The sequence below is a fragment of the Labrus mixtus genome, unplaced genomic scaffold (assembly GCF_963584025.1).
Source record: "Labrus mixtus unplaced genomic scaffold, fLabMix1.1 SCAFFOLD_101, whole genome shotgun sequence".
Lineage (NCBI taxonomy): Eukaryota > Metazoa > Chordata > Actinopteri > Labriformes > Labridae > Labrus > Labrus mixtus.
The window spans coordinates 87,501-112,500 of record NW_026870107.1 but is presented as its reverse complement, the minus strand read 5'-3'; the positions used below and the strand labels follow the sequence as shown (position 1 = coordinate 112,500).

The following is a 25,000-nucleotide window of genomic DNA, read 5'->3' as shown; positions in this document are numbered from 1 at the left end:
TCAGCTTGTTTTAGTTTCACTCAGAGGCTCAGACATGTTTCACTTGAACCCCTCCCTCTCTAACTGTTAGCCCGGCCCACTCAGGAATAAAATGTCTGGAGGCATGATGGCGGTGTGTCGTCTGTCGACTTTCCAAATCCAGAAAAGATTTTCTTATAATACTTTTATTATACCGTAAATAAATAACAAACTGAATCATGTTTGAGCTGCGTAACTGATGAGAAGGAGGGAAGGAGGGAAGGAGGAGAGGAGGGGAGGAGGAGAGGAGGAAAGGAGGGGAGGAAGAGAGGAGGGGAGGAGGAGAGAAGGAGAGGAGAGGAGGGGAGGAGGAGAAGAGGAGGAGGAGGAGAGGAGGAAAGGAGGGGAGGAGGGAGGGGAGTCTGAAAGTGGTACATTATACCTTTAAAAGAACACACTGTAGTTAAAACACACCTTTAAAACCAAACATCACCAAAAGTTGTTGAGTGTGTGTGTGTGTGTGTGTGCGCGTCTGACCTGTCTGTATGTCTTGGCGTAGTCCAGTCCTGTTCCTGCAAGCGGCGCCCCCCACAGGCCCGGAGGACAGGGTTTACAGGTGAACCCTCCCACAGTGTTCACACAGGAGTCAGGAGAGAAACAGGGCTGCAGCTCACACTGACACACACACGTGCACGCACACACACACACGCACACGCACACGCACACGCACACACACACACACACACACACACACACACACTCACTGATGTTACTGAGCTGTACTGTTGTCGTTGTTTAAAAACAAAGGTGTTGTTGTTGTTGTCACCTCGTCGATGTCGTGGCAATGCGTCCCGTTTCCGCTGGTTCCAGGTGGGCAGGGTCCACAGGTGTATCCAGGATAATGCAGACTCTCCATACAGGCCACGCCCTTAAAGCAGGGGTTCGGAGAGCAGCGAGAGCGAGGCTCGTGGAACCCTGCAAAAACACAAACACAATGTCCTCAATCAGGTCCTCAGAAAGGAACAGCTGTGTATGAAGGAGCAGATCTGCTGACTCACCACAAACCTGACACTCCAGGATGGTGTTTCTAATCAGGGACATCTCCTTTACCTGTCACAGAGATGACATCATCAACACCTCCTTATCTCACCTGTCTGTCTCACCTGTTCTCTGATCTCTCACCTGTTCTCTGATGTCCTGTCTCACCTGTTCTCTGATGACCTGTCTCACCTGTTCTCTGATCTCTCACCTGTTCTCTGATGTCCTGTCTCACCTGTCCTCTGATCTCTCACCTGTTCTCTGATGTCCTGTCTCACCTGTTCTCTGACGTCCTGTCTCACCTGTTCTCTGATGTCCTGTCTCACCTGTCGTCTGATGTCTCACCTGTCCTCTGATGTCCTGTCTCACCTGTTCTCTGACGTCCTCTCACCTGTTCTCTGATGACCTGTCTCACCTGTTCTCTGATGACCTGTCTCACCTGTCCTCTGATCTCTCACCTGTTCTCTGATGACCTGTCTCACCTGTTCTCTGATCTCTCACCTGTTCTCTGATGACCTGTCTCACCTGTCCTCTGATCTCTCACCTGTTCTCTGACGTCCTGTCTCACCTGTTCTCTGACGTCCTGTCTCACCTGTTCTCTGATGACCTGTCTCACCTGTCCTCTGATCTCTCACCTGTTCTCTGACGTCCTGTCTCACCTGTTCTCTGATGACCTGTCTCACCTGTCCTCTGATCTCTCACCTGTTCTCTGATGACCTGTCTCACCTGTCCTCTGATCTCTCACCTGTTCTCTGATGACCTGTCTCACCTGTTCTCTGATGTCTCACCTGTTCTCTGACGTCCTGTCTCACCTGTTCTCTGATGACCTGTCTCACCTGTTCTCTGATGACCTGTCTCACCTGTCCTCTGATCGCTCACCTGTTCTCTGATGACCTGTCTCACCTGTTCTCTGATCTCTCACCTGTCCTCTGATGTCTCACCTGTTCTCTGACGTCCTGTCTCACCTGTTCTCTGATGTCCTGTCTCACCTGTTCTCTGATGTCCTGTCTCAGCTCTCCCAGGATTTGGTTGAAGATGATGAGCTGACCAATCAGAGCCTTGGTGTGATCACCTGACAAGAAGCAGCATGAAGACAGAACAAGTAACTGAGGTGATCATGTGATGATACGGATCAGTTTAAATAAAGATTATTCAAAGTTTAAAAACTCACCGAGGATGGAGTTCACCTCCCCACTCACTGAATGGTGTGACAACGAGAGTTTAACACTTTATAACAACAGGTTTGAGAGACCTGACCCTGAACACAGAACTATAACCTGACCCTCACCTGGACACAACTGACTACGCCCACATTAGCTGCTAGCTTACCTGAGACTGTGAAAGGGGGAGGTATTAAAGGGTTAATGTGAGCTGACCTGAGTTATACGCAGACGAGTCTCCCTGGAACGGACAGTCTGTCAGAGCTCCAGCTTTAGCAACACTGCCCCCTAGAGCCAGTCTGAGGGACTCCACTGCTCCCTGAAGGAGAGAGAGGGCATTAATACGTGTGTGTGTGTGTGTGTGTGTGTGTGTGTGTGTGTCTTAAACCAATGAGGACAAAGAACTTTAAGAAGAAGACACATTTTTATGAGCAGGTGTGTAGGACCTGTGCAGACAGGTGAACCTGAGGTCTTAACCAATCAGGAGCCTGAACAGGTCTGAAGGTATCTGCTGAATGTTTTATTTTCATCCAATATTGAAACAAACACGGACTAAGAGTTTGTGAATGTGAACTAAGATGTCCACTGCACAGCTCCTACATTTCACCTTTTGTACATTGTGTGTTTTTTATATTTTATATTTTTATTTTTATTATTTACTTTTTATTGTAATAGCTTCTTATTCTGTATTATTTAAGTTGTTTCTAGTTCTGCTTTATTTCCTTGTTAATTGTTTAGCACCAGTACACCAAGTCAAATTCCTTGTATGTGTAAATGAACTTGGCAATAAACCCAGATTCTGATTCTGATTTGTATGTAGTCTCTCATTCAAAAGCCTTGGCTGGTGGATTCATCAGGAAAACTGGAACATTTGAAGATGTAAAAGAAAGATTTGTTTGTAACATGTAAACAAATCCTAAGTTTGATGAAATGTTTGCAGAAGGAGGTGACATGTAGTAAAGGTTGTGTGCGGGTGAAGTAGCAGTCCATGGTTTTAACTTTAAAAGTTTAACTGTTGGTATCCTGTCTAAAGAGTTTCTTTTTGTTTCCTGTCAGTCTGAATCGTCCTGTTCTCTCACCTGCAGGCGTGCGTAGGCCTTCTGTCCATGTCTGATCTCCACCATCTCCGCCTCTCTGGGCAGAGGGACCAATGGCGGCACGCCCTGGCTGGAGTCAACCAATCGGCAGTTGACGTAGAGCTCCAGGTTCATGTGGTCGCGCTGAAGACCACCGAGCCTCAGGATGATGGAGTGAGCTCGACCGTCTGCCAGCACGGCGTTCTGCAGGTTCACCGTGTGCAGCTTCCCGTCAGCCCGCACATACCGCACCAGGACTGTGAGGGGGGGGGGGGGGGGGGGGGGGGGGAGAGTTAGCTGTGAATCAGAACGTTCATACTGACCCTGTTTATCATAAAGACAAAGACACGATCAGAACCTGATCTTCAATGAAAGAGTCCCTAACAGAATGATCTCTTTGACCCTATCTGTCCCATCTTCATCATATTACGATCAGAGGTCATCATGTCAGCGAGCAGCTGCAGGTTCAATAATGAACTCTTTCTTCTAAACAGAGGTCAAGGTCACAGCGTGCCCAAACACAAACACACACACACACACACACACACACACACACACACACACACAGACACACACACACTTACTACACTGTGTTTAATAAACACTGTGTCAGATTACAGTCATCAGGTCATCAGAGGATGAAGGTCTGTCATTATCATGGTGTGGATGGAGTCAACTATTTCATCCCCCCCCCTCTCTCTCTCCTCACCCTGCTCCTCTCTCTCTCTCCTCATCCTGCTCCTCTCTCTCTCTCCTCACCCTGCTCCTCTCTCTCTCTCCTCATCCTGCTCCTCTCTCTCTCTCCTCACCCTGCTCCTCTCTCTCTCCCCTCATCCTGCTCCTCTCTCTCTCTCCTCACCCTGCTCCTCTCTCTCTCTCCTCACCCTGCTCCTCCTCTCTCTCTCTCCCTCTCTCCTCATCCTGCTCCTCTCCCTCTCTCCTCACCCTGCTCCTCTCTCTCTCTCTCCTCACCCTGCTCCTCCTCTCTCTCTCTCCTCACCCTGCTCCTCCTCTCTCTCTCTCTCCTCACCCTGCTCCTCCTCTCTCTCTCTCTCCTCACCCTGCTCCTCCTCTCTCTCTCCTCACCCTGCTCATCTGCTCCTCCCCCTCTCTCTCTCTCCTCTCTCTCTCCTCACCCTGCTCCTCCTCTCTCTCTCTCCCTCTCTCTCCTCACCCTGCTCCTCTCTCTCTCTCTCTCCTCACCCTGCTCCTCCTCTCTCTCTCTCCCTCTCTCTCCTCATCCTGCTCCTCTCCCTCTCTCTCCTCACCCTGCTCCTCTCTCTCTCTCTCCTCACCCTGCTCCTCCTCTCTCTCTCTCCTCACCCTGCTCCTCCTCTCTCTCTCTCTCCTCACCCTGCTCCTCCTCTCTCTCTCCTCACCCTGCTCATCTGCTCCTCCCCCTCTCTCTCTCTCCTCTCTCTCTCCTCACCCTGCTCCTCCTCTCTCTCTCTCCCTCTCTCTCCTCACCCTGCTCCTCCTCTCTCTCTCTTCTCACCCTGCTCATCTGCTCCTCTCTCTCTCTCTCCTCACCCTGCTCCTCCTCTCTCTCTCTCCTCACCCTGCTCCCCTCTCTCTCTCTCCTCACCCTGCTCCTCCTCCTCTCTCTCTCTCTCCTCATCCTGCTCCTCTCCCTCTCTCTCTCTCCTCACCCTGCTCCTCCTCTCTCTCTCTCCTCATCCTGCTCCTCTCCCTCTCTCCTCACCCTGCTCCTCCTCCTCTCTCTCTCTCTCTCCTCATCCTGCTCCTCTCCCTCTCTCTCTCCTCACCCTGCTCCTCCTCTCTCTCTCCTCATCCTGCTCCTCACCCTGCTCCTCTCCCTCTCTCTCTCCTCACCCTGCTCCTCTCTCTCTCTCTCCTCACCCTGCTCCTCCTCCTCTCTCTCTCTCTCCTCATCCTGCTCCTCTCCCTCTCTCTCCTCACCCTGCTCCTCCTCTCTCTCTCTCCTCATCCTGCTCCTCTCCCTCTCTCCTCACCCTGCTCCTCCTCCTCTCTCTCTCTCTCTCCTCATCCTGCTCCTCTCCCTCTCTCTCTCCTCACCCTGCTCCTCCTCTCTCTCTCCTCATCCTGCTCCTCTCCCTCTCTCCTCACCCTGCTCCTCTCTCTCTCTCTCTCCTCACCCTGCTCCTCCTCTCTCTCTCTCTCTTTCTATTGGCTCTTCAGGATGTTAACTTACAAACACAGCTCCCTTCTCCTGCTGCGACACGTTCACTTACTCTCCAATAAATCGTTTATTTCACATTCAGGAGGAGACGTCAGAGTTTCCAAACATACCAAACGTGTCAGGCTGCGGAGTGAGGGGAGAATATTTCCATTCATAAAAACATGGAGTCTGAGGTTTGAACAGTTCACTGAGTGGAAACATGAGAGACACAGATACTGTCAGACAGTGTGGTTAGAGGGGCGAGAGAGGAGAGAGAGAGAGAGAGAGAGAGGAGAGGAGGAGAGGAAGGAGAGGAGCAGGGTGAGGAGAGAGAGAGAGAGAGAGAGGAGGAGCAGAGAAAAGGAAAGAGGGACAGGAGAAGGAGAGGAGGAGAGGAAAGGAAAGAGGGACAGGAGGAGGAGAGGAAAGGAAAGAGGGACAGGAGGAGGAAAGGAGCAGAGTTAAGGAAAGAGGGACAGGAGGAGGAGAGGAGGAGAGGAAAGGAAAGGAAAGAGGGACAGGAGGAGGAGAGGAGAAGAGGAAAGGAAAGAGGGACAGGAGGAGGAGAGGAGAAGAGGAAAGGAAAGAAGGACAGGAGAAGGAGAGGAGGAGAGGAAAGGAAAGAGGGACAGGAGGAGGAGAGGAGAAGAGGAAAGGAAAGAGGGACCGGAGGAGGAGAGGAGAAGAGGAAAGGAAAGAAGGACAGGAGAAGGAGAGGAGGAGAGGAAAGGAAAGAGGGACAGGAGGAGGAGAGGAGCAGAGGAAAGGAAAGAGGGACAGGAGGAGGAGAGGAAAGGAAAGAGGGACAGGAGGAGGAGAGGAGCAGAGGAAAGGAAAGAGGGACAGGAGGAGGAGAGGAAAGGAAAGAGGGACAGGAGGAGGAGAGGAGCAGAGGAAAGGAAAGAGGGACAGGAGGAGGAGAGGAGCAGAGGAAAGGAAAGAGGGACAGGAGGAGGAGAGGAGCAGAGAAAAGGAAGGAGAGGAGCAGAGGAAAGGAAAGAGGGATGGAGGAGGAGAGGAAAGGAAAGAGGGACAGGAGGAGGAGAGGAGCAGAGGAAAGGAAAGAGGGACAGGAGGAGGAGAGGAGCAGAGGAAAGGAAAGAGGGACAGGAGGAGGAGAGGAGCAGAGAAAAGGAAGGAGAGGAGCAGAGGAAAGGAAAGAGGGATGGAGGAGGAGAGGAAAGGAAAGAGGGACAGGAGGAGAGGAGCAGAGGAAAGGAAAGAGGGATGGAGGAGGAGAGGAAAGGAAAGAGGGACAGGAGGAGGAGAGGAGCAGAGGAAAGGAAAGAGGGACAGGAGGAGGAGAGGAGGAGAGGAAAGGAAGGAGAGGAGCAGAGGAAAGGAAAGAGGGACAGGAGGAGGAGAGGAGCAGAGGAAAGGAAAGAGGGACAGGAGAAGGAGAGGAGGAGAGGAAAGGAAAGAGGGACAGGAGAAGAAGAGGAGCAGAGGAAAGGAAAGAGGGACAGGAGAAGGAGAGGAGCAGAGGAAAGGAAAGAGGGACAGGAGGGATTGAACCAGGAGACAAACTGGTCACTCAAATGTAAATGAAGTTCTGAGATTTGAACAGGACCCTCCAGGGGGGCGGGGCTTATGTTAAATGTCTCACCTTTATTGATCTTTCCCATGACTGCGACCTCCAGGTACTTCCTGTTGTCCTGTTTGCTGTAAACACCGAGCAGCACGCCGCCCAGCTTCGCCGGCAGCCGGAACGTGGACACCACGTAGATGTCACTGAGTGCGCTCAGACCGCCCGACAGCTTCTCCACACCGGCTACGCTGTGCTTAGAATCCTGAAGACCCAACACGTCGATCACTGAGGAGGAACGGACAGATCGACTTAACGTACGACCAATAAGATTTACAGAAACAGAAACACTTCTTTTTTAACAATAAGAACACGTTGGTGATAGTTAGCAGTGTACTGACTGTTACCATGGAAACAGGTGATGTTGTGGGTGACACCTGTTGCCATGGTTACACGTCAGACTAACCCTGAAGGTGTTGATTAAGTAATTAAAATAATCTTTTTTATTGATCTGATGATCGGTTCAGATGTGGTTCAACCTGCGGTCTGCGGGACCGTCTGAGGGTCAGAATCCAGCAGGTACCGGCCCGCTCAGACCTCTGGATCCATCGAGGGACTCCAGTGTAACCAGCTGACCGTTCTGTTTGATAGCAGGCTGAACAGAAACACCACAGAGGAAGACAAACAAGACACTTCCTGTCCTCCTTCCTGGTGCTGATGACATCACGGCGAGGACTCTGTCAGGCCCAGAAAAAGTTGTTTCTAATGTAAGACACGCAAACCAGGACGTGTTGGTGGTTAGTATCTGTTTAGTATTACAAGTGTGGACAAATAACTGGAGGTTACCACAGCACCTGAATGCACCACAGCAACAAGTTTGATTTTAGAGCAGAAAGAATAAAAGGGAAGGTCATCACAAGGGGACGAGACAGAGGAGACAAAGAAGGAGATGAAGGAGGAGACAGAGGAGACAGGAGATGAAGGAGGAGTCAGAGGAGACAGGAGATGAAGGAGGAGACAGGAGATGAAGGAGGAGACAGAGGAGACAAAGAAGGAGATGAAGGAGGAGACAGAGGAGACAGGAGATGAAGGAGGAAACAGAGGAGACAAAGAAGGAGATGAAGAAGGAGACAGAGGAGACAGGAGATGAAGGAGGAGACAGAGGAGACAGGAGATGAAGGAGGAGATAGAGGAGACAGGAGATGAAGGAGTAGACAGAGGAGACAAAGAAGGAGATGAAGGAGGAGACAGAGGAGACAAAGAAGGAGATGAAGGAGGAGACAGGAGGTGAAGGAGGAAACAGAGGAGACAAAGAAGGAGATGAAGGAGGAGACAGAGGAGACAGGAGAGACAAAGAAGGAGATGAAGGAGGAGTCAGAGGAGACATGAGATGAAGGAGGAAACAGAGGAGACAAAGAAGGAGATGAAGGAGGAGACAGAGGAGACAAAGAAGGAGATGAAGGAGGAGACAGAGGAGACAGGAGATGAAGGAGGAAACAGAGGAGACAAAGAAGGAGACAAAGAAGGAGACAGAGGAGACAGGAGATGAAGGAGGAGGCAGAGGAGACAAAGAAGGAGATGAAGGAGGAGACAGGAGATGAAGGAGGAGACAGATGAGACAGGAGATGAAGGAGGAGACAGAGGAGACAAAGAAGGAGATGAAGGAGGAGTCAGAGGAGACAGGAGATGAAGGAGGAGACAGAGGAGACAGGAGATGAAGGAGGAGACAGAGGAGACAAAGAAGGAGATGAAGGAGGAGACAGAGGAGACAGGAGATGAAGGAGGAAACAGATGAGACAAAGAAGGAGATGAAGGAGATGAAGGAGGAGACAGAGGAGACGAAGGAGGTGAAGGAGGAGACAGAGGAGACAGGAGATGAAGGAGGAGACAGATGAGACAAAGAAGGAGATGAAGGAGATGAAGGAGGAGACAGAGGAGACGAAGGAGGTGAAGGAGGAGACAGAGGAGACAGGAGATGAAGGAGGAGACCGAGGAGACCGAGGAGACGAAGATGGAGATGAAGGAGGAGACAGGAGATGAAGGAGGAGACAGAGGAGACAAAGAAGGAGATGAAGGAGGAGACAGAGGAGACAAAGAAAGAGATGAAGGAGGAGACAGAGGAGACAGGAGATGAAGAGGAGACGAAGGAGATGAAGGAGGAGACAGAGGAGACAGGAGATGAGGGAGGAGACAGAGGAGACGAAGATGGAGATGAAGGAGGAGACAGAGGAGACGAAGATAGGGATGAAGGAGATGAAGGAGATGAAGGAGGAGACCAAACAAATGACTGAAACACAAACATCAGATCTCGACTGTAAGAAGAATCCTGTTTTATAATCAGCTCCTTTCATCATCAGATAATAAAACATTCAAACAAATAAAAATAAATCATCTGCAGGTCTCTCACATCACATCTTCATTTCATATATTTTTAATTCTTGTATTTCTTGTTTAGAGTGTTTAATAAATGTGATCTCAACATTAATCTAAATTATCCAGCAGCTCCAGTTTACCTGAAACTTTTAAAAAAGTGGAAACAAGACTTTTATTCTTGTTACCATGGTATCAAACATGACGTCACTACGAGGTGATCCTGAGACAGATTCTTATGATTATATTTCTGTGTTGTTGGATTAAGATAAAGTAATTATTAATTATTATATCACAGAATCCTCTGTGATGAATACTTATTTAATTGAACAGTTATTATTATTATTATTAACTTTGTTATGAACCTGGGTTGAGACGGAGAGGAGATTTCCTGTCAGGTCACAGACTAAGAGGGTCGCAGATCTCGGTGTAACACCTCCCCTGTACAGGTAGACGGGAGCAGGTAGTGTTTATAAAAGTGTTAGTTTACGTTAGCAGGTTAGCTCGGTTACCTTGTGCGTCTGGTCCATCCGGTATTCCAGCCGTGAGTCCGACCCAGATGACTGACAGCAGAACCGGGACCACCGTGATCTGACCCATGTCTGAAACCAACCTGACCAGGTGAACGGACAACTGGACCCACAGAACAGGACCTGAAAGTGGGCAGAGGGAGCGGAGGGAGCAGAGGGACGGGAACCGGACCACCGGAAAACTTTCAGCCCCGAAGAAGAAGCAGAGGAGCCGAGCGGGACCCGGAGCCACGTAGAGTCCGGAGGAGGAGCGGGAGAGCAGAGGGGAACCGTAGAGAGAGGACGGACCGGGACAGACCGGGACAGACCGGGACCGACGGAGCCGCAGGAGGAAAGACTAACGGTCGGGTTCACGAGCGCAGCTGGAAACTACTGGCGCGCGCTCAGCTCTCAGCTCTCAGCTCGCGCGCACAGAGAGGATGATTAGCATAAAGAGCGCGAAAATATAAAATAATAATAATAATAATAATAATAAGAGTTATTGTTTCCATTTCTTTAAAAGAACAGCCAACTCAAAGTTTAAAATAATAAAATGTTTGTCATTTAGTTTGATATCAAACTTTTTGAACACTTTTAAATTCATTATTCGCAGTTTACAAGTTTAATATAGTTTTTACTTATTTTATTTTACTTAAATAGAAATATATGTGTGTGTGTGTGTGTGTGTGGGGGGGGAGGGGGGGGAGGGGTTCAGGGAGGAAGGGGCTCAAATTGGTCCTGAAAAACATCTCTAGTTGTTTTAGTTTGGACTAAGAAACACAGACTGTAAATCTGAATGTTTGAAGCCTGAGTGGCGTCCCCCGCCTGTTCCTGCAGGGGGCGCTGGAGTCTCATCGATGGCGGTCTCCATGCTGGAAATGCTGTCTCAGTCTAACTTTCAGTCAACCTAACGACAGGCTGAGAGCTGGAGCTGAGGCGGGGCTGCTCCTCCGATGGTCCCGGACCTTTTCATTTTTTCTATTTTTGAAATACTTGATGAATAGCTTTGAGATTGAATAGCGACACATTCAGGTTGGAGCAGCAGTAAACTCTACTGTGACATCACATTAGTGTCTTTTTACAGCAGGTCAGGGGTCAGAGGTCAAAGGTCCATCCATTCAATCCAGCAGCAGTGACCCCACACAGGGCCCAGAACCCCATAGTGAGGACCCCCCCTCCCCCGAGCTGCTTCTGACTGAAGCTGCTAACAAGTGATGAAGGGTTTTGATTTCTGCCTCAGGGTAAAGAACCCCCCCCCTCCTCACCTTCACTGCTGCTGTCTGCAGGACAGGTGACAGCAGGTGGAGGCTGGAATGTATCAGCTGTTCATGCTGAACCTCAGTGAAAACAGGTGTCGGGTTATTTTAACAACCGACACACGCTGCTCTCCTGGAAACAAGTCTCAGTCTGAAAGCATGAAAACATAAAGATCATTACAAAGATCTACTTCACTTTTAATAAGAGCAGAAACAGAGAGGGGTCACTGGATTCACTGTCAGAGTGATCCGTACTCGTAGGAGGTCATAGCCTGTGTTTGACCTCTGTTCATGTTTCACTCCTTAAATGGCTTTGATTTCATTTCCTGTCATTCCCAGTGGGCGTGGTCACCTCAGTTCACCTGCTCAGTTGTGTGACTGGAGGTCGGACAATGAGGAGGGTTCGGGTTTGAATATTTAATATACGATCATCATTAGTTAGGACTTTTGTAAAGAATAATTTTGTCTCTCTTTAATAAATCATAAAAACTTTGATTGGATTTTGAAACAGAGAGTGTCAGTTACAGACCTGCTTATTCTCTGTTTCTATCAAAGTCACCACAAGAATTCTTTTTTATACGACGTGTTTTGAAACAATGAAAATGTAATCCACAGAATCAAAAAGTACGGAACACTTCAGCTCTTCAGACGTATGTCTGACTAAAAGTAGCTGAGAGTGAAAACGAGAGATCTGTTAAGGAAACATGAAATGATAAAGGTATCTTACTATCTGATCATTAAGGAAACATGTTGAAGTGCTGGCTTCTCTGACAACAATGCAGCAGCCAGTATGTCCTCCTTCTAACTTTAGATTCTGCTCCTGAATGCTCTGGATTTGTTTGGACCAGAGAAGGTAGGCGCTTTTAAGACCCCCCCCACACACGGCCGTTTTGGACGCCTCTCGGTTTGTCAGATATGAGAGCAGTTATCAGGTCAACAGGTGTTGCAGAGATGGAAGCGGGTCAAGAGAAGTGGTTCAGATAGAAGTGACTGTACCCGACCTAAAAAGCCTCTGCATGTTTCTAATAAGCTCCACGAGCAGAAACGTGCTCAAACTAGGATCAATATTGGAGATGCTTTTGAAAAATGGAGAGAGGTTAGAACACAGAAAGGTTTACAGACCCATGCAGAGCTGGATAAACACTGAAGCTTCAGAGTCCACCACATGGTGACCTGAGTGAGCATGGACTCTAGAGAGGAGGGGGGGGGGAGACAGCTCTCTATGATGTTTAGAATTCAGACTGCAGTACACATTTTAAACACTAGGGGACAGAGTTACATACTGCTCCTTTAAAAACTTAATTTGTGTAGTTTGTTGTCGTGGTATCAAACAGGAATGGATGTTCTTGAATCAGATCAAAGTTTAAATTGTGGAGTTGCTTTAATGCTTCATGAAGAACAAACAGCTCTGCTCATCAGTTGTTCTGTTGCTTTGGGTCTTAAATGTTGAGAAAGTTGAACAGGGTTTGGTTTGTGTGAGGGTGGAGTTCTGTTCTGATCTCAAGATTTATAAACCCTGAACAGGGGCCCCGGGGGGGCCTTCTGCTGCCTGTTAGTGATGTGAGATCTGAAGCTTATTGTCGTCAGTAAACATGTAAACCAGGAGTGTGTGTGTTTCATGTGTGTGTTTCATGTGTGTGTGTTTCATGTGTGTGTGTTTGTGAAATCAGCGGATCAGAAGAACGAGGATCTGAAGTGACTGAAAGTTTCTGCTCCCTGCAGGCCTCCTCTCTCTTTGGGAATGTTTGTTTTCTGGCTCTGGATTGTAACCATGGAAACCTGCGTTTAACAGCAGGTGAGGGAGGGAGGAAACTCCGCCCCCACCCTCGACAGCAGTGGTCTGCCTCCCCCCCCCTCCGCTGGAGCGTTAAATCTGCAGCATGAAGCAGAAGTGAGCTCAGATTAAAACTGTCAGAGTGAAACCTCCCGTTCTCTTTCTGATCTTTGTGTTCTCAGAGTCCAGATCCACAAACTGCTTCCAGATCAGCTCATCAAAGTGTGTGTGTGTGTGTGTGTGTGTGTGTGTGTGTGTGTGTGGGGGGGGGGGGGGGGGGGGGCAACAGGAGCCGTAGCTGGATTCCTGTGTGATGGCGTCATGTGCAGCTGTTTGTCCCCGGGGTCCGGACCCGGTCAGGACGGGTTGGGGGTGTGGTTTTCTTTTTGTCCTGCGTCACGTTTGCTCTGAGAATAAAGGTTTGAACCTTTGATATGATTCAAGTAAAAATCAAACACTATTGATACCTGTTTGTAACCATGGCAACAACAAAGTTGTCCTACACACCCAGTGTGGTGTCATTTATTGTTTTAGTTACCACAGACTCCTGAACTGGTCTAGATCTGCACAGAAACAACAGTCCTTCATGAACTCCTCAAGTCAACCTTTGTGATCTGGAACACATCTGAGTCCCTGAATGCACCACGATCTCCTGAGTCCCTGAATGCACCATGATCTCCTGAGTCCTGAAACAACTCCTTTAAGTTCCCGAAGCAGCCTGAATGATGAGCCTCTGTCGCCCCCCGGTGGTGGAATGAACTTCCAAACTCCATGTGATCTGCAGAGTCCCTCTGCACCTTTAAGAAAAAGCTAAAGACCCAGCTCTTTCATGAATACCTACTAACTTAATGATGATGGTCTCCATATTATTGATGATGATGATGGTAATGACGATGGTTTTTGTTTGATAACGACGACTTATAAGATGGTTTCTATACTGATTAGAGCTCTCAAGAACTGCCCTCAATGTTGTGCTTTGCCTCTGGTCACTTCCTGTCAGCACCTGTGTGTCCAATCAGACTCAAAGCTGATCGTTTGCTCTTACTGACATTGTTCCCTTTTTTCTAGATCCTTGCTTGTGTTGTTCTTACTCTCTGATGTACGTCGCTTTGGATAAAAGAGTCTGCTAAGTGAATTGTAGAATTGTAGAATGTAGAATGTATAATGTAGAGCCGAGTTAGCAGCTCTGTAAACTCTGATGTTCATTAAAAACTCAGTTCTTCTTGTTTCATGTGTTTTTATTCATGTTGCGATGATGCGTCGTCGGTTTAGAGAACATAAACTGAAGAACAGAAAACATCTTTAACAAACAAACAGGAAGTCAAATTAATTTATTCAAAGGAAAAAGATGGATGTGTGTTCTTCTTTTTATAAACAGTTTAAAAGTAAATCTGCAGACTGAGCCTTTAATGTCTGTACATGAAGCAGGTCACTTCCTGTCCGCTTTCAGCCTCCTGATGCTCCTCTCTCTCTTTGGTGACGTAAAAACTCATCAGAGTGAGACATCACCGGTTACTCCTACTGACCATCTCGCCTTCTGTCCTCAGAGTCCCATGATGCACCTGTTCTCAGTCCCCCTCCTCCTCCTCGGGGGAGCCGATGCCCTGCAGCTCCGGCGGCTCCTCCAGCGCCTCCTGGTGGACGTGTTGGATGGACACCATGCCGGTGAGCAGGGCGTAGCTCAGCATGGCGCCCAGAGCCACCAGCACCGACATCAACTGCTTCCTGCGCTTGTTGGGGACGTGGTCAAAGTCTCCGCTCTCAGGTGGCGCCGGCGTCTTCTGGCTGGAGCTCTCTGCTGAAGGAGACACAACATGGAGGACGCCTTTGAGCTACGGTGGCCATGAAGGTCAAAACTTCAACACTTTGTGAAATATTTCAAACTGAGTGTAATTCTGTGTTTGACCACCAGGGGCGCCCTGACTAACAGGACACCCTGAATGGCCCGTCTCTGGCGGCGCTCACCTCGGCCGTCTCGGGGGAAGTAGAGCAGCAGGATGTTGGTGCAGAAGTTGGTCAGGTTGTCGAGAGACTTCAGGTGCTGCTGCAGTTTCCCGTTGGGCAGTTTGGACTTGAGGATAGGAGCCAAGTGACCGAAGACGTAGGCGTCCAGAGACGAAGGCCTGCCGGGAAACACGTCAGAGATTTTATCCACTTTAAGATCTTCACTCTGACTTTTTTACCCAAACCCTTTCAGACAGTGTGCAGGAGAATTTTGATAATTGAACATCGGGTGTCCAGGACTTCTGGTGTGGTTGCCATGGTAACAAACAGGTATAAATACTAGATGAGGCGTGGAGTGTTGAATCAAAGGCAGGAGGGTGACGTTCACATCAACTTAAAGTATTTGGATGTATGGTGCGTTCAAGGACGGCGTTACTGGTTAACAACGTTTCTTTGGTGGTTGTTGGAGATAAAAGTTCTCTGCCTTTGATTCAGTCGCTCCACAAATCAAATCCAGACAAACTTACGAATCCCCGAAGAAGAACTTGTGTGAGCCGAGGCGCTGGGACAGCAGGTCCATACACTCTGTAGCATCCCGGTACAGCTGAAACACACACACACACACACACACACACACACACACACACACACACACACACACACACACACACACACACACACACACACACACACACACACACACACACACACACACACACACACACACACACACACACACACACACACACACACACACACACACACACACACACTTTTTTTCATGCTGACAGGAACAAATGGATGTTTAACCACGCTCCCTGAACGCTGCGTGACCTCTGACCTCTCTCCACAGTAGATGGTTTTTAAAGCTGCAGATTTTCCAGCAGAGAAACTCTGAGGAGAGAAAGTGTTCCGACCGCTTCGATGGAAAAACTACTCTGAGCTCAACGTGGAAAAATGTGGAGCTGATGATGTCACTGTGGAGGATTAGAGACATGTTTCCTAAACGCAGAGAGAGACACAACATCTGATCTACATGACCCGTCTCTACATGTCAGGGTGCTGACCTCTGACCTCTGTGAAGGTCCACTCTCCCTCCTCCATCCTCACCTCCTTCTCTACCTCCTCTCCCTCCTCCATCCTCACCTCCTTCTCTACCTCCTCTCCCTCCTCCATCCATCTCCTCCTTCTCTACCTCCTCTCCCTCCTCCATCCTCACCTCCTTCTCTACCTTCTCCCTCCTCCATCCTCACCTCCTTCTCTACCTCCTCTCCCTCCTCCATCCTCACCTCCTTCTCTTCCTTCTCTACCTCCTCCCCTCCTTCTTTACCTCCTCTATCCTCACCTCCTTCTCTACCTCCTCTCCCTCCTCCATCCTCACCTCCTTCTTTACTTCCTCTATCCTCACCTCCTTCTCTACCTCCTCTCCCTCCTCCATCCTCACCTCCTTCATCCTCTCCCTCCTCCATCCTCACCTCCTTCTTTACCTCCTCTATCCTCACCTCCTTCTCTACCTCCTCTCCCTCCTCCATCCTCACCTCCTTCTCTACCTCCTCTATCCTGACCTCCTTCTCTACCTCCTCTCCCGCCTCCATCCTCACCTCCTTCTTTACCTTCTCTACCTCCTCTCCCTCCTCCTTCCTCACCTCCTTCTCTACCTCCTCTCCCTCCTCCATCCATCTCCTCCTTCTCTACCTCCTCTCCCTCCTCCATCCATCTCCTCCTTCACCTCCTTCTCTCCCTCCTCCATCCTCACCTCCTTCTCTACCTCCTTTCCCTCCTCCATCCTCACCTCCTTCTCTACCTCCTCTACCTCCTCTCCCTCCTCCATCCTCACCTCCTTCTCTACCTCCTTCTCCTCTCCCTCCTCACCTCCTTCTCTACCTCACCTCCCGCCTCCATCCTCACCTCCTTCTCTACCTCCTTCTCCTCTCCCTCCTCACCTCCTTCGCTACCTCCTCTCCCTCCTCCATCCTCACCTCCTTCTCTACCTCCTTCTCCATCTCCTCTCCATCCTCACCTCCTTCTCTACCTCCTCTCCCGCCTCCATCCTCACCTCCTTCTTTACCTCCTCTCCCTCCTCCATCCTCACCTCCTTCTTTACCTCCTTCTCTACCTCCTCTCCCTCCTCCATCCTCACCTCCTTCTCTACCTTCTCCCTCCTCCATCCTCACCTCCTTCTCTACCTTCTCCCTCCTCCATCCTCACCTCCTTCTCTACCTCCTTCTCCATCTCCTCTCCATCCTCACCTCCTTCTCTACCTCCTCTCCCGCCTCCATCCTCACCTCCTTCTTTACCTCCTTCTCTACCTCCTCTCCCTCCTCCATCCTCACCTCCTTCTTTACCTCCTTCTCTACCTCCTCTCCCTCCTCCTTCCTCACCTCCTTCTCTACCTCCTCCATCCTCACCTCCTTCTCCATCTCCTCTCCATCCTCACCTCCTTCTCTACCTCCTCTCCCGCCTCCATCCTCACCTCTTTCTTTACCTCCTTCTCTACCTCCTCTCCCTCCTCCTTCCTCACCTCCTTCTCTACCTCCTCTCCCTCCTCCATCCATCTCCTCCTTCTCTACCTCCTCTCCCTCCTCCATCCATCTCCTCCTTCACCTCCTTCTCTCCCTCCTCCATCCTCACCTCCTTCTCTACCTCCTTTCCCTCCTCCATCCTCAGCTCCTTCTCTACCTCCTCTCCCTCCTCCATCCATCTCCTCCTTCTCTACCTCCTCTCCCTCCTCCATCCTCACCTCCTTCTCTACCTTCTCCCTCCTCCATCCTCACCTCCTTCTCTACCTCCTCTCCCTCCTCCATCCATCTCCTCCTTCTCTACCTCCTCTCCCTCCTCCATCCTCACCTCCTTCTCTACCTCCTCTCCCTCCTCCATCCTCACCTCCTTCTTTACCTCCTCTATCCTCACCTCCTTCTCTACCTCCTCTCCCTCCTCCATCCTCACCTCCTTCATCCTCTCCCTCCTCCATCCTCACCTCCTTCTTTACCTCCTCTATCCTCACCTCCTTCTCTACCTCCTCTCCCTCCTCCATCCTCACCTCCTTCTCTACCTCCTCTATCCTGACCTCCTTCTCTACCTCCTCTCCCGCCTCCATCCTCACCTCCTTCTTTACCTCCTTCTCTACCTTCTCTACCTCCTCTCCCTCCTCCTTCCTCACCTCCTCTCCCTCCTCCATCCATCTCCTCCTTCTCTACCTCCTCTCCCTCCTCCATCCATCTCCTCCTTCACCTCCTTCTCTCCCTCCTCCATCCTCACCTCCTTCTCTACCTCCTTTCCCTCCTCCATCCTCACCTCCTTCTCTACCTCCTCTACCTCCTCTCCCTCCTCCATCCTCACCTCCTTCTCTACCTCCTTCTCCTCTCCCTCCTCACCTCCTTCTCTACCTCACCTCCCGCCTCCATCCTCACCTCCTTCTCTACCTCCTTCTCCATCTCCATCTCCTCTCCCTCCTCACCTCCTTCGCTACCTCCTCTCCCTCCTCCATCCTCACCTCCTTCTCTACCTCCTTCTCCATCTCCTCTCCATCCTCACCTCCTTCTCTACCTCCTCTCCCGCCTCCATCCTCACCTCCTTCTTTACCTCCTTCTCTACCTCCTCTCCCTCCTCCATCCTCACCTCCTTCTTTACCTCCTTCTCTACCTCCTCTCCCTCCTCCTTCCTCACCTCCTTCTCTACCTCCTCCATCCTCACCTCCTTCTCCATCTCCTCTCCATCCTCACCTCCTTCTCTACCTCCTCTCCCGCCTCCATCCTCACCTCTTTCTTTACCTCCTTCTCTACCTCCTCTCCCTCCTCCTTCCTCACCTCCTTCTCTACCTCCTCTCCCTCCTCCATCCATCTCCTCCTTCTCTACCTCCTCTCCCTCCTCCATCCATCTCCTCCTTCACCTCCTTCTCTCCCTCCTCCATCCTCACCTCCTTCTCTACCTCCTTTCCCTCCTCCATCCTCAGCTCCTTCTCTACCTCCTTCTCCACCTCCTCTCCCTCCTCCATCCTCACCTCCTTCTCCACCCTCACCTCCTTCTCTACCTCCTTCATCCTCACCTCCTTCTCTACCTCCTTTCCCTCCTCCTTCCTCACCTCCTTCTCCACCTCCTCTCCGGCCTCCAGGCTCTCGTCTCCTCGGAGCAGCCGGAGTTTCTCCAGCTGAGCGCCCTGCATCCGCCCGGGCAGGAAGAAGTTGAGAGGGAACGGCATGTGGTCGGCATACCAGCGACGAGTCAAGTCCACGTAGTTCTTAGGCTCCACCCAGAAGGCGTAGATCTGTGACGGAGAGAGAGGCGGGGTCGTCAGCACATGAACACTTCCTGAATGTGTTTAATGATGAAACAGGAGCTGAGTTTGTCACCAGAGCAGGTTTCAGTCTCTCCTCCATCAGAGAGATGAAGGCCAGGCTGTCAGCGCCCTCTTTAGCCGACAGGTCGTAGTCTGCGTTGTACTTCTGAAAAACACAAATCACATGTCCTACTGAGCATGCAGACACTTAAACGCACCACGGAGCAGAGCTGTGTGGACGCCTCACAGCTGAGAGAGGATCATCAGCTCAGATATCTGTTCATAGATCTCTTTCACTAAACTGTTCTTCTTCATGTTTACAGAAAAGACTGAAGAGCAGGAACACAATCTGAAGCTGAACGACTGGAGGAAGGACGAGAAGAAGAAGAAGAAGAAGAAGAAGAAGAAGAAGAAGAAACATCAACCAAAAGATGTTTGAGAAGGAGACGGGGGAGGAGAAGCTGAAGGAGGAATCATCTCTCCTCTCTTTCCTCTTCTTCAGCAGCTCTCCTGCCGTCGTGGTTTCTGACTAACCTACCGCAGCGTGGCGGAGCCGAGCATGCTGGGTAATGTGTTCCAGCTGCTAGTGGGCTTCTGAATGAGAGGGGTGTGTGTGTGTGTCAGAGGGGTAAATGTGTGAAGGAAAACTCATCAGAGGTCGACTCGTTCAGACGTTACGCTGAATTATCTGAGAGCTCAGACACACACACACACACAGAGGAGTGTGTGTGTGTGTGTGTGTGTGTGTGTGTGTGTGTGTGTGTGATAATGATCAGTTGTTGTGTAAACACTCAGCAGGAAGTCTTCAGGTGTGTTTATGTTCAGGCGGTCTGCCTGTCTGTACAGGTGTTGTGAGCATGCTCAGAAGCTTTCACGCTCACTGTGGACACACACACACACACACACACACACACACACACACACACACACACACACACACACACACACACACACACACACACACACACACACACACACACACACACACACACACACACACACACACACACACACACACACACACACACACACACACACACACGGGGGGTGTCATAGCGGCGCCATTATCCTGATCTGAAACAGCGTCTGAACTGCTGTTAACACTCGATGACCTCACAGTGTCTTCAGTTTCAGAATCTTCACTGACACACACTTTACACTGCAACGTGTGTGTGTGTGAGTGTGTGTGTGTGAGTGTGTGTGAGTGTGAGTGTGAGTGTGAGTGTGTGTAAATAGTCGTTACGCGCAGGAAGCTGCAGTCTCAGACACATTCCAGCAGAGGTGAATTCTCATAAAGCTCAGCAGGACGAGGACAAAATTCACTGAACACACACACACACACACACACACACACACACACACACACACACACTACTGAACACACACACACATACACTACTGAACACACACACACACACACTACTGAACACACACACACATACACACACACACTACTGAACACACACACACACACACACACACACTACTGAACACACACACACACACACACAAACACACTACTGAAAACACACACACACACACAAACACACTACTGAACACACACACAAACACACTACTGAACACACACACACACACACACACACACACACACACACACACACACACTACTGAACACACACACACATACACACACACACTACTGAACACACACACACACACACAAACACACTACTGAAAACACACACACACACACAAACACACTACTGAACACACACACAAACACACTACTGAACACACACACACACACACACACACACACACACACACACACTACTGAACACACACACACATACACTACTGAACACACACACACACACACTACTGAACACACACACACATACACACACACACTACTGAACACACACACACACACACACACACACACACACACACACACTACTGAACACACACACACACACACAAACACACTACTGAAAACACACACACACACACAAACACACTACTGAACACACACACACAAACACACTACTGAACACACACACACACACACACACACACACTACTGAACACACACTACTGAACACACACACACACACACACACACACTACTGAACACACACACACACACACACTACTGAACACACACACACACACACACACACACACACTACTGAACACACACACACACACACACTACTGAACACACACACACACACACACACACACACTACTGAACACACACACACACAAACACACTACTGAACACACACACACACTACTGAACACACACACACACACTACTGAACACACACACATACACACACACTACTGAACACACACACACACACACACACACACACACTACTGAACACACACACACACACACACACACACACACACACAAATACACACACACACTACTGAACACACACACACACACACACACACACTACTGAACACACACACACACACGCACACACACACACACACACATACTACTGAACACACACACACGCACACACACACTACTGAACACACACACACACACGCACACACACACACACACACATACTACTGAACACACACACACGCACACACACACTACTGAACACACACACACACACAGCGAAATCCTTTTTCTCTTCCAAGTTTTAAATATATATAATTGTTCGTGTGTGTGTGTCAGCCCTGATGCATGCTGGGAAAGATGTGGTTACCTGTTTTCTGAGGTGTATGATGATGTCAGAGGGTCGGGACAGAGTCTCTTTCTGATTGGTCCTCAGAGCAGGAAGTGTTCCTTTATAAAAGCAGAAACAAACAGTGTGATCATCATGGACAGGAAGCTGAAACTTTAAAGAACCAGAAGAAGAAGAAGGAGGACTCGCTCACCGCTCGGACTCCTCCAGGGGTTCGAGATCTTCCTCAGTTTGAGAGGTGCTCCGGCAAACTGCGCATACGCCTGCAGACAGAGAGCAGGGCATCAAAACAAACTCACCCCCTCCTCCCTGTTTAGTGAGTTGTAGTGGACTGGGGACCATGAAGGTCTGAACCCTGAACCAGACCTTCAGAGTCCAGGACCAATCCAGAGCCAGAATAAAAACATGAAACCTCCATGTGTGTGTGTGTGTGTGTGTGTGTGTGTGTGTGTGTGTGTGTCTCTGTTTTTACTCGACGTGTGTGAGATGACTCAGTTCTTCTGGAAATAAAAAAACAAAAGCTTCATTCATCTTTTAGACACGAAATATGAGACTGTGAAGTCAGAGTGAAGACGTTTGTTCCACACGGAGGAGTGTGTGTGACATTTTAACATAGAGCTCTATGAGGACTGACTCACTGCAGGAGACAGACTCTAGTGGACACTGGAGGAACTGCAGCTGTAAAGTTAGACATTTTAACATAGAGCTCTATGGGGACTGACTCACTGCAGGAGACAGACTCTAGTGGACACTGGAGGAACTGCAGCTGTAAAGTTGGACATTTTAACATAGAGCTCTATGAGGACTGACTCACTGCAGGAGACAGACTCTAGTGGACACTGGAGGAACTGCAGCTGTAAAGTTGGACATTTTAACATGGGGCTCTATGGAGACTGACTCACTGCAGGAGACAGACTCTAGTGGACACTGGAGGAACTGCAGCTGTAAAGTTAGACATTTTAACATAGAGCTCTATGGGGACTGACTCACTGCAGGAGACAGACTCTAGTGGACACTGGAGGAACTGCAGTTTTGATTTATTGATTCATGAGAAGTGTAGATACAAATTGATGAACTAAAGCAAAGTCACACACACACGCACACACACACACACTGACGTGTTGCTGTTTGAGGTTTAAGACCAGCAGCAGGTTCAGGGTCCTCTGGTGGTTTGGAAAAACCAGCGCAGCCTCATTTTACCCAGAGTGCATTACTGCTGTGTGCTCAGATCTCAGTCCAACACAAACTTCTTCAATCAGGTCTGATCCTGCACAGGGTCTCTGTGGCCCTGAGTGTGGTCTGCTGCAGGCTGGATGACTACATCCACCCTGTCAGCACACACATCAGTCATGGAAACACCAGTGCATTCTGGGTGTTCAGAAATACAACCACCGTCTCAGTTTAAAGGACAAACCTGCTGTTTGGTTGAAATTCTTGTATCTTGATAACTTCATCTATAGTGAAGTTAAGGTGGAGTCAGCATCTTCCTCCTTCAAAATAAAATACAGACTTCTCCTAAAGTGAAGCTGCTCCATTGTCCCTTCTGGGCCTCCATACATGTGTGGTGGTAACTGTGTCTGCAGAGACTCTGGGGGTGATGAGCCCAGGAGGAGGGGCTTACTGACTCTAACTTTAATGTTTAATCTGCAGAATAAACTCAGACTCAAATAAATATGAACACAAACATTTATTAAAATAATAAAAAGTTTGATAGATGTCTCATTTATTTGATTCTTTTAATGGAGAAATGTTTTGAAACATCGTTTGGGAAAGTTCTGCAGAATTAAACAGGATTAATATTCTTGTTATTGATGGGGGGAATAAAAACAGTAAAGTTAGAATAACATCATCTACAGTCTGAAAGAAACTGTTTGTGTAAAGCTGCTGTCCTCTAGTGGTCGTTTGAAGAATTACAAATATAGTCTTTACTGTTGTCAAATGGATGAATGAACGCCACCTTCAACTCAATCTTTCAAAGACTGAGCTCCTTGTCATCCCAGCCAGTCCCTCTATGCAACCACAGATCAATATCCAGCTTGGAACAACCAAACTCATGCCCACAAAGTCTGCAGGAACCTGGGTGTCATGATTGATGACCAGCTAACTTTTAAGGTTCAAGTTGCCTCGATTGCCCGGTCATGTCGATTTGCCCTGAACAACATCAGGAAGATCAGACCTTACCTGTCAGAACTACACAGCTCCTGGTACAGGCTCTTGTGATATCTCTACTGGCAGGTCTTCCTACATGCACTATCAAACCTCTGCAGATGATACAAAATGCAGCAGCACGACTGGTCTTCAACCTTCCTAAAAGAGCACATGTCACTCCGCGTTTACAAAACAGCGACAAAAACGGCTCCTCCTTACTTTAACTCTCTCATCCAGGTCTACACTCCCTCCCCCCCACTACGCTCTGCCAATGAAAGGCGTCTGATCCAACCTTCACAACAGGGTCCTAAGACGCTGACTAGACTCTTCTCCTCTGTCGCCCCCCGGTGGTGGAATGAACTTCCAAACTCCATGTGATCTGCAGAGTCCCTCTGCACCTTTAAGAAAAAGCTAAAGACCCAGCTCTTTCATGAATACCTACTAACTTAATGATGATGGTCCCCATATTATTGATGATGATGATGGTAATGACGATGGTCTCTGTTTGATAACGACGACTTATAAGATGGTTTCTATACTGATTAGAGCTCTCAAGAACTGCCCTCAATGTTGTGCTTTGCCTCTGGTCACTTCCTGTCAGCACCTGTGTGTCCAATCAGACTCAAAGCTGATCGTTTGCTCTTACTGACATTGTTCCCTTTTTTCTAGATCCTTGTTTGTGTTGTTCTTACTCTCTGATGTACGTCGCTTTGGAGAAAAGAGTCTGATAAGTGAATTGTAGAATTGTAGAACTTTCATTATTTAGATAACATAAGATTAGACTTTATCGACCCCTAGAGGAGAAATTTGGGTATTGCAGCAAAACAAAGATAAGCAGCATGTAGGTAGAAACACAACAAACACAGAAGATCAACACAAAGAGAGAAGGAGGAATATGAAGGACTGAGCAGAGAAGTTTAAGTGACTTGGTTTGATTTTTGTAGTTTTAGGTTTAACTAGGGCAGGGAAATTAATCGAAAATTAATCCAAACCGACATTCAGAACCTCTAACCGACGTAATCTTGTTGATTATTTGGATTATTTTCAGGGCAGAGTCACGTGACGACACGTCCAATCCACGACATGGAAGCAACGCCCGTCGACACATTTAGTCTTTAGGGAAGACGACACCGAACAAAAAGAAGTGA

At 49.0% G+C, this 25,000-nt stretch overlaps 2 protein-coding genes across 4 annotated transcripts in view; both read right to left on the bottom strand.

Moving 5' to 3' along the window:
- thbs3a (thrombospondin 3a) overlaps window positions 1-10,176 on the bottom strand; it is a 22,483-nt gene extending 12,307 nt beyond the window's left edge. Inside the window, exons 1-9 of the mRNA XM_061033328.1 lie at window positions 9,780-10,176; window positions 6,979-7,185; window positions 3,236-3,489; window positions 2,373-2,475; window positions 2,168-2,194; window positions 1,986-2,068; window positions 1,017-1,068; window positions 785-933; window positions 496-633 (exon numbers count right to left, since the gene is read on the bottom strand). Coding sequence (XP_060889311.1) covers window positions 496-633; window positions 785-933; window positions 1,017-1,068; window positions 1,986-2,068; window positions 2,168-2,194; window positions 2,373-2,475; window positions 3,236-3,489; window positions 6,979-7,185; window positions 9,780-9,867 — 1,101 coding nt within the window. The 5' untranslated portion in view covers window positions 9,868-10,176. The remainder of the gene's footprint in view (window positions 1-495; window positions 634-784; window positions 934-1,016; window positions 1,069-1,985; window positions 2,069-2,167; window positions 2,195-2,372; window positions 2,476-3,235; window positions 3,490-6,978; window positions 7,186-9,779) is intronic.
- Window positions 10,177-14,122: 3,946 nt separating this feature from the next.
- The window catches only part of mtx1a (metaxin 1a), a 13,916-nt gene continuing 3,038 nt past the window's right edge, over window positions 14,123-25,000 (bottom strand). Inside the window, exons 2-9 of one of the 3 annotated variants that reach the window (XM_061033329.1) lie at window positions 21,898-21,967; window positions 21,726-21,805; window positions 19,100-19,192; window positions 18,808-19,014; window positions 18,715-18,750; window positions 15,278-15,354; window positions 14,772-14,929; window positions 14,123-14,604 (exon numbers count right to left, since the gene is read on the bottom strand). In XM_061033329.1, coding sequence (XP_060889312.1) covers window positions 14,375-14,604; window positions 14,772-14,929; window positions 15,278-15,354; window positions 18,715-18,750; window positions 18,808-19,014; window positions 19,100-19,192; window positions 21,726-21,805; window positions 21,898-21,967 — 951 coding nt within the window. In that variant the 3' untranslated portion in view covers window positions 14,123-14,374. The remainder of the gene's footprint in view (window positions 14,605-14,771; window positions 14,930-15,277; window positions 15,355-18,714; window positions 18,751-18,807; window positions 19,015-19,099; window positions 19,193-21,725; window positions 21,806-21,897; window positions 21,968-25,000) is intronic. The other 2 variants (XM_061033330.1, XM_061033331.1) reach the window with 2 other exon arrangements.